The sequence below is a fragment of the Balaenoptera physalus genome (assembly GCF_965194825.1).
Source record: "Balaenoptera physalus genome assembly, chromosome: 8".
Taxonomy (NCBI): Eukaryota; Metazoa; Chordata; class Mammalia; order Artiodactyla; family Balaenopteridae; genus Balaenoptera; species Balaenoptera physalus.
In genome coordinates this window covers 74,409,804-74,427,065 of record NC_138887.1, presented here as the reverse complement: position 1 = coordinate 74,427,065, position 17,262 = coordinate 74,409,804, and the positions used below count along the sequence as shown (strand labels likewise).

The following is a 17,262-nucleotide window of genomic DNA, read 5'->3' as shown; positions in this document are numbered from 1 at the left end:
TATTGGTGAACCCACGTGATTTCAGATTTCTCTTAATTCTGATTCTTAATTATTCTATTATTGCCATTTGAATTTTACATATTTTGATAGATTTCCATGAAAATCAGTATCAGCCACAATTACATATGTATATATATTTTTGATATAAAATAGCTTTTGATTGGACTCTGAACAGGCACTTTATATATCTTTTGGATCATATTCATGAAGCATTTCCTGCAAGCACATGCTATAATATTAAGAGTTATTATCTTCTTTGGTTTCAGATAGACCAATTGAAGACTCTCATGAGGCTCTTGGAATTTCCATATCAAGAAGCAGAGTTAATAAAGGCAAATGTGAATTACCCTAATAGTTATTCAGTTTTTGCTGGGTAGCTTTCAGAATGACTTGCCACTTTACAGAGGGTGTAGAGAGACTAGCAGATAGCAAACTTGTGAGTTGCAACCTCTATTTTTGCCCCTGGTGTCATCACATGGACCTTATCAGTCTTTAAAGCCTGTACCCAAGGCTTAACCACCCCTGGGGATTCTATGGTCCTACTAATTGGAAGTTGGCCATCTTTGTGTCTAAGCATAATATAAGCCTTTTTTTAAAAAAAAGAAAGTATCATGATAGCCTTAGAGCTTACCAGTACCTAGTATGTTCATTGGTTAATCCTTTCTGAAGAGAGTAATAGTGGTAAGTGAGAAAATAGGCTCTGTAAAAGGACTATGCTAAAGAAACATAAGTAGTAATCTTTTAGTTACTGTAGTTGTTATTTTCTTAAAGGTTATTATTGTTTGATGTGTCCTTTGAATACATTTTTTTTTTTTGCCACTAAAAAAACTGGTAAAAAGATTTGAGATTCCAAATTTTCCATGTGGATTGGGAGAGTTATTAGACGATAAAAAATAATTTATATATATATATTTTTCAAAGATATTCCAGGCCAAGATTCTAGCTAGAAATTAAACCTTTGAAATGACATAAAACAATCCTATGCTACATTTAAAGGAAGTTATCCATTGCTCTATGAAAAATATGTTGTGAACAGTTACCACATTTGATATTTTTGAAAGTTGAATCCATCTTGAACCTTGGCCATTTGTTACTGAAAGTGCAAGAAAAATGTCAGTGTGGATATATTTCATGGAATCTTAGAATGGGGGTGGAGGGCTTAGAGATAATCTAATTTCATTTTTCCATATTTTAGATGTGAAGAAACTGATACACAGAGAGGCTTAGTGACCTGCTGAAGGTCACAAATTTGCAGAACTGGGATTTCATTACAGACCTCTTAACCTATTCCATGTATCTTAAAGTCAGTATTAATATAAAACTAAGCTTTTAGTTATCTGTTATACCACAAAACCATTTTATTTAATATTTATATCCAAGTTGAGTTTAGGTTTCTCTTTCTTTTAGGGAATAGTCTTTATGTTTTGTTTTGCAGGTATACTAGTGAATTTTTGCACTCTAAAACCTTTTAGATTAGTTTTTAAAAGTGTCAGCAACTCTGTGTCTTTGTATCTATTATATATTTTATAGAAATAGGGAACATGTCATCTAAGTTCGTGTGTGCAAATGTGAAGTAAAGTGTAATTAAATTGCACCTGTAGAATAACGAGTTCCGAGTCAGTAATACCTCTGGGAACAAAGCTCGTTTATAGACAGTTTCCTGAAGTTAAATACCCAATGTACTCTTCAGCCGGAAATGTGTGTAAGATACTGGACATCATCTGGAAAGATACAGGAAACAAAACAGAAAGCATTTTTCTACCTTTATACAAAACTATAATGCATGAAATATTGACACTTGAAAATATACTTCAATTCTAATGAAGTATAAAATTCTAATGAATTTTTCTTAGGAAAAATGAATTTGAACTGGAGCAGTTAACCTAGCCAGTAAAGTAACCATTGAGTTGATCCAGGTAGGAGAGAGTATTGCCAGCATGAAATGAGAAACTAAAATGATTACTCTTCTTGGAAAATTGAAGGCTAATATGTGTTTGAACTATAAAACAATCATTAAGTGGGTAAATACTGTAAAAAAAAAAAAGAGTGTATTTATCAAATTCAAGAATGCCAGAATGACAAGGCATTTTAAAACACTGATCACATATAAGTTTAGAAAAGGTAAAAGAAAGCACTGTCTCCCCACAAGAGGTGGCCAGTTTATGGAACTCAGTATCCCAGCTATCAGATGAAAACGAAGAATTTGAAAAGATAAACTCATGGATGTTTTATTCATGTGAATTGAGAGGGAAAAAAGATATTGTTGAGGGACTTGTCCTTAACTTTTTGCAGTTCAAGGAAAACAGTCATATCATGTGGTAACAGGCAGAATATTTGACTGACTAGACCAAGATCCTGATTCAGAGTGAAAATTCTTACGAGCAAAAGCAATCTTTTTTATATGTATCTCCTTTCTTTTCCAATATTAGGGAAAAGGAATCATCAGCTGTGTGAAGGTGGAGGGAAACTTATTGAAAATTTCATGTTCATGTGGAAAACTATACAAATGCCAAGTAATAAAGGAAAAAGCCAGTAAAAGATGAGTAAATCGAAGCCAGTAAAAGATGAGACTCAGAAACCTAGTAGGATTTTGTACAAATTCTAATTGAACAGCTGTAAAACTGTGACCATATTAATATAGTGAAGCTCATAGTATTGTAATAATTTTTAATGCTAAAGTAGTAAAAATGATGCTTTAGATTTCATAGAAATTGAACATTTAAATTGGTCACCACCAAGTTGCATATCAAAAAATAAGGATAATGAAAAACAGATGTCTATTTTGAAAAGGTCTCTGAATCACTCACATCCCTTGACACCTGTTGAGAGTCCCCCATTAAGAGCCAAGTAGGTAGAAAGGGAACTGAATAAAAAGTTAATTCCAGAACTCAGTAGTTAAAACTTGTACAGATTTTTAAAAAATCTTCACTTTTAAGTTGCACTTTGGAAGCGATGCCTCACTCTAAGTCTTAGAAAAATAAATGTGTTTAAAGAGGTGTCAGACTGGGTGGGATACAGTTAATATGGGTTTGTGCGTGTGGCAGGGGAGGAGTGGATTAGAAGACATGTCAGTGTTGGAGAAGGCTCAGGAATATGGCATTGAGAAACCCAATGCTGGATAAAATTGTGAATTAAACAAAGTTTATTTCTTTAGATTATTTTAAGAAAAGAGGTACAAAAAAGAAAGGATGATAGGACCTCTTTCTCCCCTCAATTCTAATTCTTTCTTCCCCCAACTCTTAACTCTCTCTCTTCCCTACCCTAACTTCCTCTTTTACTCAAGGGGTTTCCAAGCTGTTCTAGGCCTTTTCTTCCAACTAAAGCATTCTATGATCTGGACCTATTTTTCCACCTTTCCCTGTCCTGCATACAGGAATGAAACTGCATACCTTGTTAATGCCAAGATTGGTATTATACCCAACCAACTTAACATCTGAAATAAGCCTAAGTGATAGATACTTCTTGCCTAAGACAGTTTATATTTTTCTCTGAAGTTGAAATAATTATTTTTCATTTTGAAATAATTATTTTTAATATTTAAAACGTTTTTGAAGATAAAACTTATTTCTTAAATACGTTGGATATATTTAAGCATTCCAGTGTTTTTTACCCTAGCTTCAAGGGAAAAAGTTAAAACAATAGATTAATAAAATTGCTAAAATTAGGTAATACCTTACTTAGGTTTTAGGTAATTTGTTTTTTATTTTCATACTTTGGAACTCTTCTCCATTTTTCCGATTCTAGACTCCATTCCTTTAGCTTGCTGGTGGACTATGTCCATTATATACACAGTTTGATTTTAAGGCAAAAGTTTCCAGACACAGTCTAGAATTCCTGAGTTATCTTTTAAAAACAGTTGTATTGTGAATAAAATACCTACCTAACTATAAGAAGTTTGGACTCCACTACTTCCTTTCTCTTACTGAGTTAATAGGAATGTAGTAGGCACATGACACTTGTTTATTTGAATTTTTTGTGACCTTGTTACCATTTTGTATATTTCAGATTCCCAAATGTCCAATTGGAAGAAGACCCACTCCCTGTCTGCTCTTGTAGGATGTTAGTTTTAATGTCTAATATTGATCTTCTTTAGAAAAGTAGGACTATTATATAAGAAATACATGCTCATTTTATAAAAAGAAGACTAGTCTATTCAGTATGTGTTTATTTCCTCAGGGTAGTGAACATTGTGGCCACTTAAGGAAGCCATGTATCAGTAACCGTCTGCAGTATAAATAAGCTGTCCTGGATTATAGGTTAATTATTTTTTCTCCTCTGAGTTAGGATATAATTTCTTCATCAACCACTTTCATGTAACCAAAAGGAAATCTTTGAGCTGCTTTTAAAATAACTACAATGCTTAACTCATGCAGTTACCAAATCATACTTTTTTCCATTTTTCTGATTAAAATTCCCTAAGCAACATTAGTCTTACATTTACATTGGCATCCATTCATTTGAATTAATATTTAGTTATACTAAATATAATAATATTTAATTATAATTAATAAAAGCCAGCATTTACTGAATGCCTACTATGTGCCAAAGGATTAAGGCTCAGTACTAAACTTACTTTTGGGACAAGGATGTGAATTTTGATAGTGAAACAGAGCTGATAATATAATTGTGAATTTGTTGGAATGTTGTAAATAGTGAGATAATATAATTGTGTTTGGCAAATGTTCAGCAGCTCTTTGCTGACGCCTGCCAGTATATTAGCCTTACCTTTCTTTTCTTCATGTATTATTATACCTGCATTTGTAGTCTTAATTCTTTGAATCAATGTAAGTATTCTTAAATGGTGACATACTGTTGATCATTGTAGGTATAGTGGTATGAGGTCTAAATGATGTGAGAGTTCATGTTTTTTAAAGAGAATTTACTATTTTTTATATCTTGTCACAAATTTTCAATTTCTATCATCAAGAAGTATTAATTGTTTATATGTTTATGGTGTTATACAAGTCAAATGGTTCTTCTAAGAACTTAAAATCTGAAGTATCTAAAGGGATTACTATTAATACACTTTTTAAAAAAATTCACATGTATATTAAACAAATCCTAGATGTTGGACAAATAGCAAAAGAGGTTTAGAAAAATGAAATTTCAGTCTGAAAATTTGCCTTTTTTCCCTCTAGGAATGAAATAAAATATTTTATATTAGAAACATGAATTTAGAATTCAGAATAAGTGTTGCTTGTGACATCAGATTTTATTGATTTATCAGGTAGAAATTTAGTCAACATTTTTCTTAAAGCAAAAGCTTCAGGTTATGTATATATTCACCTTTGTAAATTCTAATTCCCTTCCTGTTCCTCCTCTTCTACTTCTCCCCCTCCTTCTTTTTTTCTTTTGACCAGTAACTTTTTAAAGTTGAAAGCTATGCTAAAGGTACCCATTTCTCTTCAGAATATAAAGTTTCTTCTTAAGATTTAGAGCATTTATTTTATATGTAAAGAACATTTATTATGCCTCAATGGATATGAGAGGGTCATGGGACTTCTTCTCAACGAGCCTTATCTAGCCAAGTAGAGGTAATTAATGCCTCCCCATGCCCAATTACATCAGACCTGAAGACTGAAAAGTTGCCTCTTCCTTGTGTAGTTTAATTTCATCCAGAATGGACAGTGCTTAAGAGTTTGTTTCCATCATCTGAAAGATACAAAATTATTTATAGGATGTTTGCAGTGAATCTTCTTATTTTTACCATTATGGACAAACCACTTGGAAATTTTTTCATGACATACAACAATAATGTTAAAGTATTTAATTAATATGTTTGCTTTCTCATTCTGAAATGTCATCCAAATGATGCCTTTCACAAAGAAGTTTTGTGTAGTTCACTTAAGAACTCTATGTGCCAGTTATATAAAAGACTGAGCACAAGCATACTTCCACAGAAACTAAACTATGGTCTTGCTTAGTTGAAGAAGTAAATACTTTGTTTTCAGGAATCTTATTTAGAAAGAAAACTTTCCCAAATGGTTTTATATTAGCTAAAATTTCATATTTCTATGTGATACACTACTTCTATGTTTATTTTTTTGTTAGTGTAACCTAGTTTAATTTTAAAAGTGCTATTAATGATTGTTTTTCTTTTCTTTTAAGAAAACAAATCAAACTACAGTCACCCTCTTTAATTTAGTGGTTAACTAGGACTTGTTCACATAGTTGAGATTTCTTTATGTGATTTTTATTTTATGTACAAAAAAATTGTACTATATAACTTCTACCTTCAATGGATCAAATGGATACATTGATTGAACAACTATTTAAACATTTACACTGGCTTTCCCTAAAATTTTATATGTATTTCAAAATTAGTCCCCATTTTAAATATATTTTAATGATATTGTTTTGTGTTTACTGAGCAAAATTGATCCACCACAGAACTGAAATTAGTGCTTTAATTTGAAGCTTTATTTCTTAAGGAAAAATAACTATGATTTTATAACTACTGGATTTTTAAAAAAACCCAGTTGGTAATTCTGTGCTGAATTTGTATATAATAAACTTCCTATCAAAACACTTTTTATCATAAACTATATTAAAACTATTTCTGTTGGTGTATTCCATAGAAACTTTCATTAGATTGGTTATTTTCACTTGTTGGAGTTCTAGTAAAATGCTGAGGCAACTGTAGTATATTTCTAATGAAGTCTGTAAAAATATTGAACTCTGTGAAATTATTGAGCAACCTACCATCCATGATCATGAATATATGATTTCTAATTGACTTAACTTTTGGCTTAATCTATAAATTTTTTGTAAGTATCTAGTATTTGTTTATGATAGTTCTATCAGATCTATCTACCTAGTTTTAGACTCTCAAATGCCCTAGAAAACCCTAAAGCATACTCATTCACAAGATTTCTCTGTGAGTATAACCAGGAAGAGAGAATATTTGCTATGTACTCAAATTATAGCATTTGATTTGGGGGAAAAATCATTTTATGTTTTACTAGGTACGAATAGGGGTAGGCATTCTTATGTAGGCAAGAATTAATATGCCTCAAAATTCTTGAAGAGTTAATCCAATGTAAAGAAGCTTATATGATTTATTTGATATTCCTAACTTCTCTTTCAGGGGTTTATTGCACTTATTTATAACAGTTTCCTAGTCCATTCATTATAGAATGTAGGTCGAAAAATATTGCCCTTTAGAGTTCATTCTGTTACATAATATTTGTATTATGTACATAATGTATTTGGGAACATAATATATTAAGATATAACGATACAGAACATTTTTTTGCTCTTGAGAGTCACAGAAGGAGAAGAGGGACTAATCTATGGAATGGATCTGAAACAAAGCTAATAGACTTGGATTTAATTAATTTGGGTAATTAAAAGTATACTGAATCTATGAGATCTGATACTTGATTTTTCTAAAATGGATTACTCACTGCTTTTTCCCCTTTACTTTCCGTAGGGAACCAGTTCCCTCCAGTTGCAGCACAGGACCTTCCTTTTGTGTTAAAGGCTGGCTACCTTGAAAAACGCAGAAAAGGTAAATCATATGATTCTAATGAAAAACTTAAAAATCTGAGACTCTAAGAAACCCTGATGATATTATCCAAACCACAGAATACAGCTTTTAGCTCTAAATAATTTTTAATAACAAAATAAAACATTTGGTCAGGTGTTTTGTTGTCAACCTTGGTTATTTTTAGATGATTCAGGAGCTGTTTCCTGCCTCTTGGAGGAGAGCTGTGGGCCATGACTGTATTCTCAAGGATGAGATTTCTCACAGTTATCCCACCCAGCTGAGCAGTGGGTTATCTGTACCTGACCTGGCATGCGCCATGTTTGCTACGGTTCAGATCAAGCTTAGCATATTGTCTGCCATTTTCTGTTATTCATTCAGTGTTCCTCTCCATTGGCTATGATAATTGGGAGTTGACCATATGGTCTCACTCTTTCAACCTCAATATATAATGAAAATGAAATATGGAGGTGGTGTTATGATACGGGAAATGAAAAGCGGAAAGTCCCTTCATTACCATTCTGCTTATCTCTCAGGTAGTCCCTTTGGGCCTTCCTATTTATATTCCATTTGCTTTTCTTAGCTTTCTTAGCTGAATTTTAAAGCTGAAAGAGATAATAGAAATAATCTAGGTCAACTCCTTCTCCCTCTTTTTTATGACAGATGAGAAAATGAGACCCTGATGAATCAATTATCTTAAGGCTTTATAGTCAAATACCTTTCTGACTGTTTCCTGTCAGGAAAGTTTGTTAGCCATGTAGTTGATCCCATAAATGTAGCAGTCCCATCTCTGCTGTAGTGTATTCCTTTTTTTTTTTTTTAACATCTTTATTGGAGTATAATTGCTTTACAATGGTGTGTTAGTTTCTGCTTTATAGCAAAGTGAATCAGTTATACATATACATATATCCCCATATCTCTTCACTCTTGCGTCTCCCTCCCTCCCACCCTCCATATCCCACCCCTCTAGGTGGTCACAAAGCACCAAGCTGATCTCCCTGTGCTATGTGGCTGCTTCCCACTAGCTATCTATTTCACATTTGGTAGTGTATATATGTCCATGCCACTCTCTCACTTTGTCACATCTCACCCTTCCCCCTGCCCGTATCCTCAAGTCCATTCTCTAGTAGGTTTGTGTCTTTATTCCCGTCTTGCCCCTAGGTTCTTCATGACCATTTTTTTTTTTTTTTTAGATTCCATATATATGTGTTAGCATACGGTATTTGTTTTTCTCTTTCTGACTTACTTCACTCTGTATGACAGACTCTAGGTCCATCCACCTCACTACAAATAACTCAATTTCGTTTCTTTTTATGGCTGAGTAATATTCCATTGTATATATGTGCCACATCTTCTTTATCCATTCATCTGTCGATGAACACTTAGGTTGCTTCCATGTCCTGGCTATTGTAAATAGAGCTGCAATGAACATTTTGGTACATGACTCTTTTTGAATTATGGTTTTCTTAGGGTATTTGCCCAGTAGTGGGATTGCTGGGTCATATGGTAGTTCTATTTTTAGTTTTTTAAGGAACCTCCGTACTGTTCTCCATAGTGGCTGTATCAATTTACATTTCTAGTGTATTCCTTTTAGCTTTGTTTTATGTTTTGTTTTTTGTTTGTCTCTTGGAAAAGAAGATACAAATTATTTAGTCATAGAATTTTACAGCTAAAAGGAACCTTAGAAATCATATTAACTAACTTTTCCTTTTACAATAAGGGAATTGCATTATATTTATAAAGGTAATATGTATTATCTAAACTGTTCCTTTTCCCTCTTTATTGTAGATCACAGCTTTCTGGGATTTGAATGGCAGAAACGGTGGTGCGCTCTCAGTAAAACAGTGTTCTATTATTATGGAAGTGATAAAGGTAGTATTGGCGTTCAGTTATATCAGCTTCTATTGCATGAGGGTTTTGGGGGGGCATTTTACTCCACTCCCCTACCTCTTGGGTGTAGAATAAGCTGAAGACAAATGGAGAAAGAATAACTAAAAATTTTAATATTATAGCCTAAGGGTAATTAATAATTCTGTTATTTGACAAATGCTCCAAATTCCAGAATGCCCTAAAAGTTAACACAATTGTGTTTTATTGAATTAGGAAAGAGAAAAATAACTTTCATCCGTGTGGCCTTTTACCTCAGGAATTACTGATATTTATCATCCAGGCTGTAGTTGTAGAATTTCTTCAGGGTTGTGGGAGTTTTGAAGGGAGGAAAAGATGTTTTTTCCTTCAAATATTTTAAAAGAAAAATTTAGATAAAATGAAACGTGTGCAACACCTTTCTCAGCTTCCTTTATGAATTTAAGTAACAGCAAACATCTATCAAGGTTACTGTTCTAAGCACCTTAGCTGTCTAAGCACTTTAGCTATATTAACTTGGTTAACTACAGCTTTGTGAGGTAGGTACCATCATTAGTCCCACTTATTTTACTGTTTGGAAAACTGAGGACAGGGAGCTTAAGTAACTTGTTCAAGGTCATGGAGCTGGTAATGGCAGTTTTGGGATTTGAACGGAGGCCTAATGGTAAGAGTCCGTGCTCTTAACCACTATTATCACTATATTAATTTAGAAACAATGATACATTTTGTAACTTCACTTGCTAATTAATAACTTACTCATAGTTCACATAATTTTAAGTTCATTATTTGAACAAATAAAGCCGTAAAATACTGACATTTAAAGAATATAAGCTTTCTTAGTTTTGCTTTTATCTAGGAAAAGCAGGTCAGAAGTTGAATCTTATAAAGTAAGGGTTGTATATAAATAGCTGACATTCATTTCCAGAAAGGACACTTAAGGAGAAGAAAAGATGTAAAAGTCCAATATCACTGAATATAAACTTTCCCATGAAATTGTTTCTTATCAGTGTTGTTTGGAAGTTTATATTTCATTTGACATTATTTGCAGTTTTTAGGGTTTTTTTCCTTATAAAATCAGGCAGATATGATTGTTGTATTTCAGATAAATGTTAAATACGTGCATGATGCTAGAAGTTGGTCTCACCTTTTGGTTAATGGGATTATCAAGTTGAGATTTAACTCAGTGGCTAGTTTGCATTCTGTCACTAATTTACAATATGTTCGTAAGTAGAAATGGAGTCAGTGAAGTGTAAACTATAAACAGCTATCAACAGGTATCCTTCTTTCTTCTGCTAAGTCTTTTTATTTTAACACTTTATTTATTTATTTATGGCTGTGTTGGGTCTTCGTTTCTGTGCGAGGGCTTCCCATCGCGGGCCTCTCATTATCGCGGCCTCTCTTGTTGCGGAGCACAGGCTCCAGACGCGCAGGCTCAGTAATTGTGGCTCACGGGCCCAGCTGCTCCGCGGCATGTGGGATCTTCCCAGACCAGGGCTCGAACCCGTGTCCCCTGCATTGGCAGGCGGATTCTCAACCACTGCACCACCAGGGAAGCCCCCTTCTGCTAAGTCTTAAGTAGGTGATTTTATCAGAAAATTTAGAGTCCAAGTTCAATTATGATTATCATAGGTCATAAACATGTGTTACTATTATAGAAATAAAATTTTGTACAGTATTGTGAATTGAGATCATTTGCTTTTCCATAAAGAAATGTCTTCTATTTCATAAGACCAGGGGAGGGAGGTTTAAAATCCTTGTGACTTTGGTTCAGTTAGTCTTCTCATTTCTAATTTCTTTAAAAATCAATGAACACTAATGTCTGTTTCCTTCACTCCTAGTCCTAACTGGTATATACCAACAGTTAGGTCAAAGATTAGCAAGAGTTTTCCCAAAATCTAGGGAATGTTTATATTTATTTCAAAGGCTAATAAATAAATTCTAGTTATTTGGGGGAGATACTAGTTAAATTCCCATTTCTATTCTTACTTGATGAGGCCTGTGGTAATAACATTCTTTGTAATTTGTATTTTAAGTACTTTGTGATCCATTTAGCCACTCTACCACCGCAGCTTTTAAAAAATTACTATTCTCGCATTCCCTTTTTACGTGGATCTTTGAGGATCTGGTTTATATTTCCTTTAACTCTTCCCTATCTGTCACTATGAAGCCTCCTGTTTCCATTGAGATTTCAGATCTGTTTTTAGTGGTTCTTTGGAATTCTTGGCCAGTTCTGCTTTTAGGGACTTGGGGGGAAAAAATCTATATTTAGACAGTTTTTAACTGCTTGTTTGGCATGATTTTAATTTCCTTCCTTTGTGTCCTTTTCTTTCCAAGAAAATGTACATGTCACATGAAATTTTTATTTTCTTTTGTGAAATCAGATAGCTGATTTGTACAACATAGTTTACTGTATATTTGAACCACTTTACCTAAACTTCGGAAAGAGCTATTTAGATAAATGAGAACTATAATCCTCCAACTAAGTAGGATTTAGATAAATGGATTGTAGAGGCATAGAGGAGTTGATACCACTTACTAGGTTAAACAGTACTTTGTTACTGTTTGACAGATACATAGTTCACATTTTCTAACTTACGGTATGTGCCAAAAAACATTTTGACCCATCAAGATAATAATGGCTTAGAAAGAGTAGTTCCAGCCTGTAGGGTAAATAATACTCTTACCTTTGTACCCCTAAATATTATCTGTATTTATTATTCATGGCCATTTGGGGACTTTAAGTTTTATACACACACACACACACACACACACACACATATCTTAACATAACATACTTTATTACTTTCTGAAATCACATCCTTCCTTTCATCTCTTTCCTCTTCATTTGAATCTCATCGTCATGAATCTCATTTATCAAACTTCTTGGGTCCTAGATGCTCAGACTGCCATCAAGGTAGTCCTTCACTCACTGATTTATTCATTTTTTAATTTGGTAAACATTTATTGGATACTTGATAGATCCTGGGCATGGGGGATCCAAAGATAATCCTGCCTTACAAGTACTCACAGTTGGAGTTGTGTGGGTATCAGTAAGAGAAGAGAGGAAGTCATGGGATCACTCAGGGCTGGGCGGGTAATTTCAATGCGGTAAAATGAGTGACTTAAATAAAATATCTTTGGATCACAAAGGGGGTTGGGTAATTGCCTGGAGGAGTTAAGGAATACTTCCTAGTGGAGAGGATCCTTCATTGGGCCTTAAAGAATGAGGAGTTTGTTGGATGAAAAAGGGTAAAATGGGCATTCCAGGCAGCAGAATGGCAAAGATTCTGAGTTTCGAAAGGCCTTGGATGAGATCAGAATTGGAATCAAGGCAGAGCATACAGTGAATGAGGGGAGGGTGTATAAAAGGCTACAAAAGTGGGTTAGGATCAGATTGACAAGAGCCTTATGAGAATAAGGTCCTTGCTAACTATTTTATCTTGAATATGGCTTTTAAGCATAGGGCTCTATGACCAGAATTGGTTTTTAGGAAGTAATTGTGATAATATTGTGGGGCATGGATTGGAATGGATAGAAACTGGGTCAGCAGGATCATTTAGGGGGACACTGAACTAGTCTACGCAAGAGAGGTTATCACAGGAAGCTGAGAGGCACATGGAGGATTTAGTGCAGGCCCCCCCGCCTCCAAAGCCATGTTCCTTCTACAACTTGGTAGTTAGCAGCCCTTCCAACACACCTGTAAATGATGGCCCATTTAGGAACCTGTTCCAAACTCATGTTTTCAGGGTTTTGTTTTTCTGTTTAACCTCCATATGATCTTGAATCAGCATTATGAAACTTATCTCCTCCCACTTTTAAGGCGGGAGTAGTTAGTTTGTAGTATCTCTTTCCTTCCCACTTAAGGGGTTTTGCTGCCCCTACCCCAAGTCCCCAGTTAAAGAAAATTCTAGTGCCATCTAGTATGTGGCAGCTGCAAGTAGCCTTGGTCCTACCAAGAGTCATTCTATATATATCAAAAGTTATTTATTATATCACGTGGTTGTAACTTCTTCATTGTATCTTTTCAATGTATAATAAAAGTCAGTAGAAAATTGGGCTTAATACAGATAATTTAAACTAACAAAACTTTTACGTTGGCGGGGAAGTAAAATTTTTCATTGAAATTGATCTCTCTGCTCTCTCACTTCCCTCATTATTTCATCACTGATAGGAAAAATAGGACATAGCTGTTCAGTGTGGATGACAATTATAAAGTGTTTTGATAGCATCATAGTTCTCTTTTAATATTTAAAATTATTGTTAAAGTGACAGTGTTTGTATAATTGGAAGTTCTGTTGTTTTATAACAACTTTAGTAACAGCCATAAAAGCTTACCGTTTTTCCTGGTTCATTTGATAGAGGCAAATTCCTGGGTCAGGGCATCAGCATTTTATAATTATATCATGAATATATACAAAATATGTAAATTAAATCTGATATTAAAAAAATTCATACTATAATTTTGTTTGTGTAAAGAAGGATAATATCTTTGTTATTCCTTAAGAAATAGAAATAATTTTGACATGATAGAAATGAAATAATTCTGATATGCAAATACTAACTTTAAACTCTATCAAAATAAATGTTAAATAAAAGACCTTTATTACCCTGTAGCAGTACAGAGAAGTTAAAATGTACATCTGATACTTAGAAGGACTTCATCAACATGAGGAAATATTCATGTACAAACTAAGTCCTATTTAAAGGTCTCATGACGATGAGTCCTGTTGGTTTGCAATAACCCAGGACACAGTTTGATTTAAAATATATCTATACATCTGTATATAGATTGAAGAGGTGTGTGTGTGTATACATAGGTAGATTGAAAGTAATATATTTTCAATAGATCTGCACTGCTGTAAATACATAGATATATAGATGTTACTGTATCTATCTGTGTGTAATAGATACAGCAACATCTGTAGCAGTAAATATTCTTTGCAAATCTATGTGCCGGGTATTATTAATGCTAAGTGGTATCATACACTGGCTCAGAGGAGTGGGCACAGAGGACCCATGAAACAGTACGATATGCAGGAGCCGGCTCACTGGGGCAGTAGGTGAGTGAGGGCTGGTGAGACTGGAAGAGGTGGAGCCAAGCTGGTAAATTCCCTGGTCAGGAGTTTGGCCTTTTTTGTCTAAGGGACAGTTAATGTTTCTAAGCATTGCAGGTAAGTAGATGGCATGACAAACTTTGGATGTTGGAAAGATCACGTTGACAGCTGTCAGAAGAAGGTAAGACTGGAGGCAAGATGTGTTTTGAAGCTGAGAGTGACTGGGAATCCAGAGAGCTGTTTAGCACCTTAAGTGCATGAAGGAGCCGCAGGTTATGTTTTTAGCCATTCTCACGTTGCATGACGTTGCATGGGTAGTAGCAGTGTCATTAATTCTGTAATTATCATAGGAGGCTCTAAGAGGATAACATGTGTAGGATATTAAGATATTCTCTGTATAATGTTTATCTTTTTTTAAAAAATTTATTTATTTTATTTATTTATTTTTGGCTGCATTGGGTCTTTGTTGCTGCGCACAGGTTTCTCTAGTTGCGACGAGCGGGGGCTGCTCTTAGTTGTGGTACGCAGGCTTCTCATTGCGGTGGCTTCTCTTGTTGTGCAGCACGGGCTCTAGGCACGCGGGCTTCAGTAGTTGTGGCTCGCGGGCTGTAGAGCACAGGCTCAGTAGTTGCGGTGCACGGGCTTAGTTGCTCCGCGGCATGTGGGATCTTCCTGGACCAGGGCTCGAACCCTTGTCCCCTGCATTGGCAGGCAGATTCTTAACCACTGTGCCACCAGGGAAGCCCCTGTATAATGTTTATCTTAACAATAGCTGTATGTATAGTCTAAGAGACCATATCATAATTATTATCTGAATTTCAGTTGTGGAGGAAAACAGTAGGTATAGCCAAAAAAACTAGAAACATGGTTTTAAATTCCGGTCTACAAGAAATTTAATTTCTTGTAATTTATTTATTCTCCATTCACAGCTACCTCATACTACACTGTTTTTTAAATCAAGTTTCTTCCTGTGGTTGAAAGTGTGTGGCGGTATACAAAAACCACTTGGTTCTTATGCTTGCAGTGTACTTTTTTTTTTTTTTGGCCGCCGTGTTTTGCAGGATCTTAGTTCCCTGACCAGGGATTGAACCCAGGCTTTTGACAGTGAAAGTGTGGCGTCCTAACCACTGGACCACCAGGGAATTCCCACTTGCAGTGTACTTTTATTTTAAAGAAAAAAAAAAGGTTTTATAAATACCTAAAATTTCCTGCCATCAGACCGTATGAGCGAAACTTTTAATTCTAACTAAAGTGCTTCCCTTTGGACCCATACATATTGCCTATGTTTGTTATTCAGAGCCCTTTGGGGCCCTTAAGTAATAAATATATATGGCATACAGTATTTTTCACTTAAAATAGTAATAATTTGATATTTCCTCATGGTATAACTCAGAACGCTGGAAGTATATTTCAAGTGACTGAATTAGCATTGGCAGCTCTATTTCTATGAGCTATATAAACAAGGAAAATGTTCATGTGTCTTTAACTGAGGGCCTAGAACAACTTACTAATCAGTTGGATAAAGTTTAGTGGGAGGTTTAGTATTAATGGGCATGTTTCCCTCTTTCTTACTAGTGAGCATTAATACTTATGGAAATAGCATGAGTTATTCACTAAGAGGGAAAGGCCTTTTTAAATATATGAAGCAGATATTATCAAAAATTCTGAACACATTTCATATCTTTCTGTTTGCTAGCCATTTGTACCAAATTAGGATTATTGGTATAAACAACAGAAACCAACTTTGTTTATGCAGGAAAGGAAATTATTGGGAGAATATCAACTCTCAGACAGAGTTGATGGGAAGGCTAAACAACCAGGCTCGGAAAAGCAGGCAAGGACTAAGGGAGGTGAGGTGGCTGGAACTTCAGCCCAATCCACACCTCCAGGGACAGTCTGACTGGGACACACCGGTGGCCCTGCCAAGCCAGGACTCGTGATGTTCCCTTTGTGCACTGTCACCCATCAGTGAATGCCACTGCTAACAGAAGTGGATTCTGAGCTCTCCCCTGATTCTTTTCTTATTCAATTCAGATTTAGGTCCCAGGCTGGAGCATCTACTTGACTGATCTGGAGCAGGGAAAATCTAAACCTCCCTCCAGCCTCTGTGGTGGGAAGTTGGCTCTGCCCCCTGATGATCTCAGGACTAAAATAGGAAAGATACTTAGATGCTGGGGATCCTCAAATGACAAATGCTCACAACTCATAGGGATGCTAAATGATTTAGAATTATTTAGATGCTATATTTATACTATATTTTAAATGATGGGAGAGTGGTTGGTATTTTCAGCATATTTTCTGAGAGCCAGCAAAAAAGAGAGAAAGCAAGCATATTTGCAATGAAACTAGGACTGACTGGGTTTTGGAAGATGGCAGTGGGGTGGAGGGAGAGAATGTGGTGTCAGTTGATGAAGAAAAGGGAGAAATTAAGAATGATGCTCAATTTTCTGGTTTGGGGGCTTCAATTAATGGAGGTACCGCTTACTGAGAAGGAGGACACGACGAGAAAGATCACAAATAGAGTGGGAGTGGGGATAAGATGATCTCCATTGTGGGCAAGTTATATTCATTGTGCCTATAGGACATTCAAGAGATGAAACATGTATAGTGAGCAGGTGAAGATTTGGATATTCAGTTCTGAAGCTGGACTGAAAATAGAGAATTATGAGTCACAAGCATATTGATAGGAATATAATCCCTGGAATTGGATGAGGTTGCCCAGTGAAAACTGTAAAGCAGGAAAAGAACAGGATTTAGAACATAACCCATCATGGCTGTTTAAGAGATAGGCAAAGGTACCGGAGCCCATAAAGCAAGCTGAGAAAGTTGGGCCCAAGTTGCAGGAGGAAATGCAAG

The 17,262-nt window shown here is 35.1% G+C and overlaps 1 protein-coding gene and 1 long non-coding RNA gene across 7 annotated transcripts in view; one reads left to right on the top strand and one right to left on the bottom strand.

Moving 5' to 3' along the window:
• LOC309665572 overlaps nucleotides 1-17,262 on the bottom strand; it is a 121,871-nt gene that overhangs the window by 20,668 nt on the left and 83,941 nt on the right. For 2 of the 4 annotated variants that reach the window (XR_014266501.1, XR_014266504.1), the window contains exon 4: nucleotides 1,596-1,721. This is a non-coding gene — a long non-coding RNA (uncharacterized lncRNA). Of the gene's footprint in view, nucleotides 1-1,595; nucleotides 1,722-5,563; nucleotides 5,653-17,262 lie in introns of all 4 variants that reach the window. The other 2 variants (XR_014266502.1, XR_014266503.1) reach the window with 2 other exon arrangements.
• Nucleotides 1-17,262, top strand: part of SKAP2 (src kinase associated phosphoprotein 2) — a 192,082-nt gene that overhangs the window by 117,248 nt on the left and 57,572 nt on the right. For all 3 annotated transcript variants that reach the window (XM_082472055.1, XM_082472054.1, XM_082472053.1), the window contains 2 exons: nucleotides 7,433-7,510; nucleotides 9,275-9,358. In XM_082472055.1, coding sequence (XP_082328181.1) covers nucleotides 7,433-7,510; nucleotides 9,275-9,358 — 162 coding nt within the window. The remainder of the gene's footprint in view (nucleotides 1-7,432; nucleotides 7,511-9,274; nucleotides 9,359-17,262) is intronic.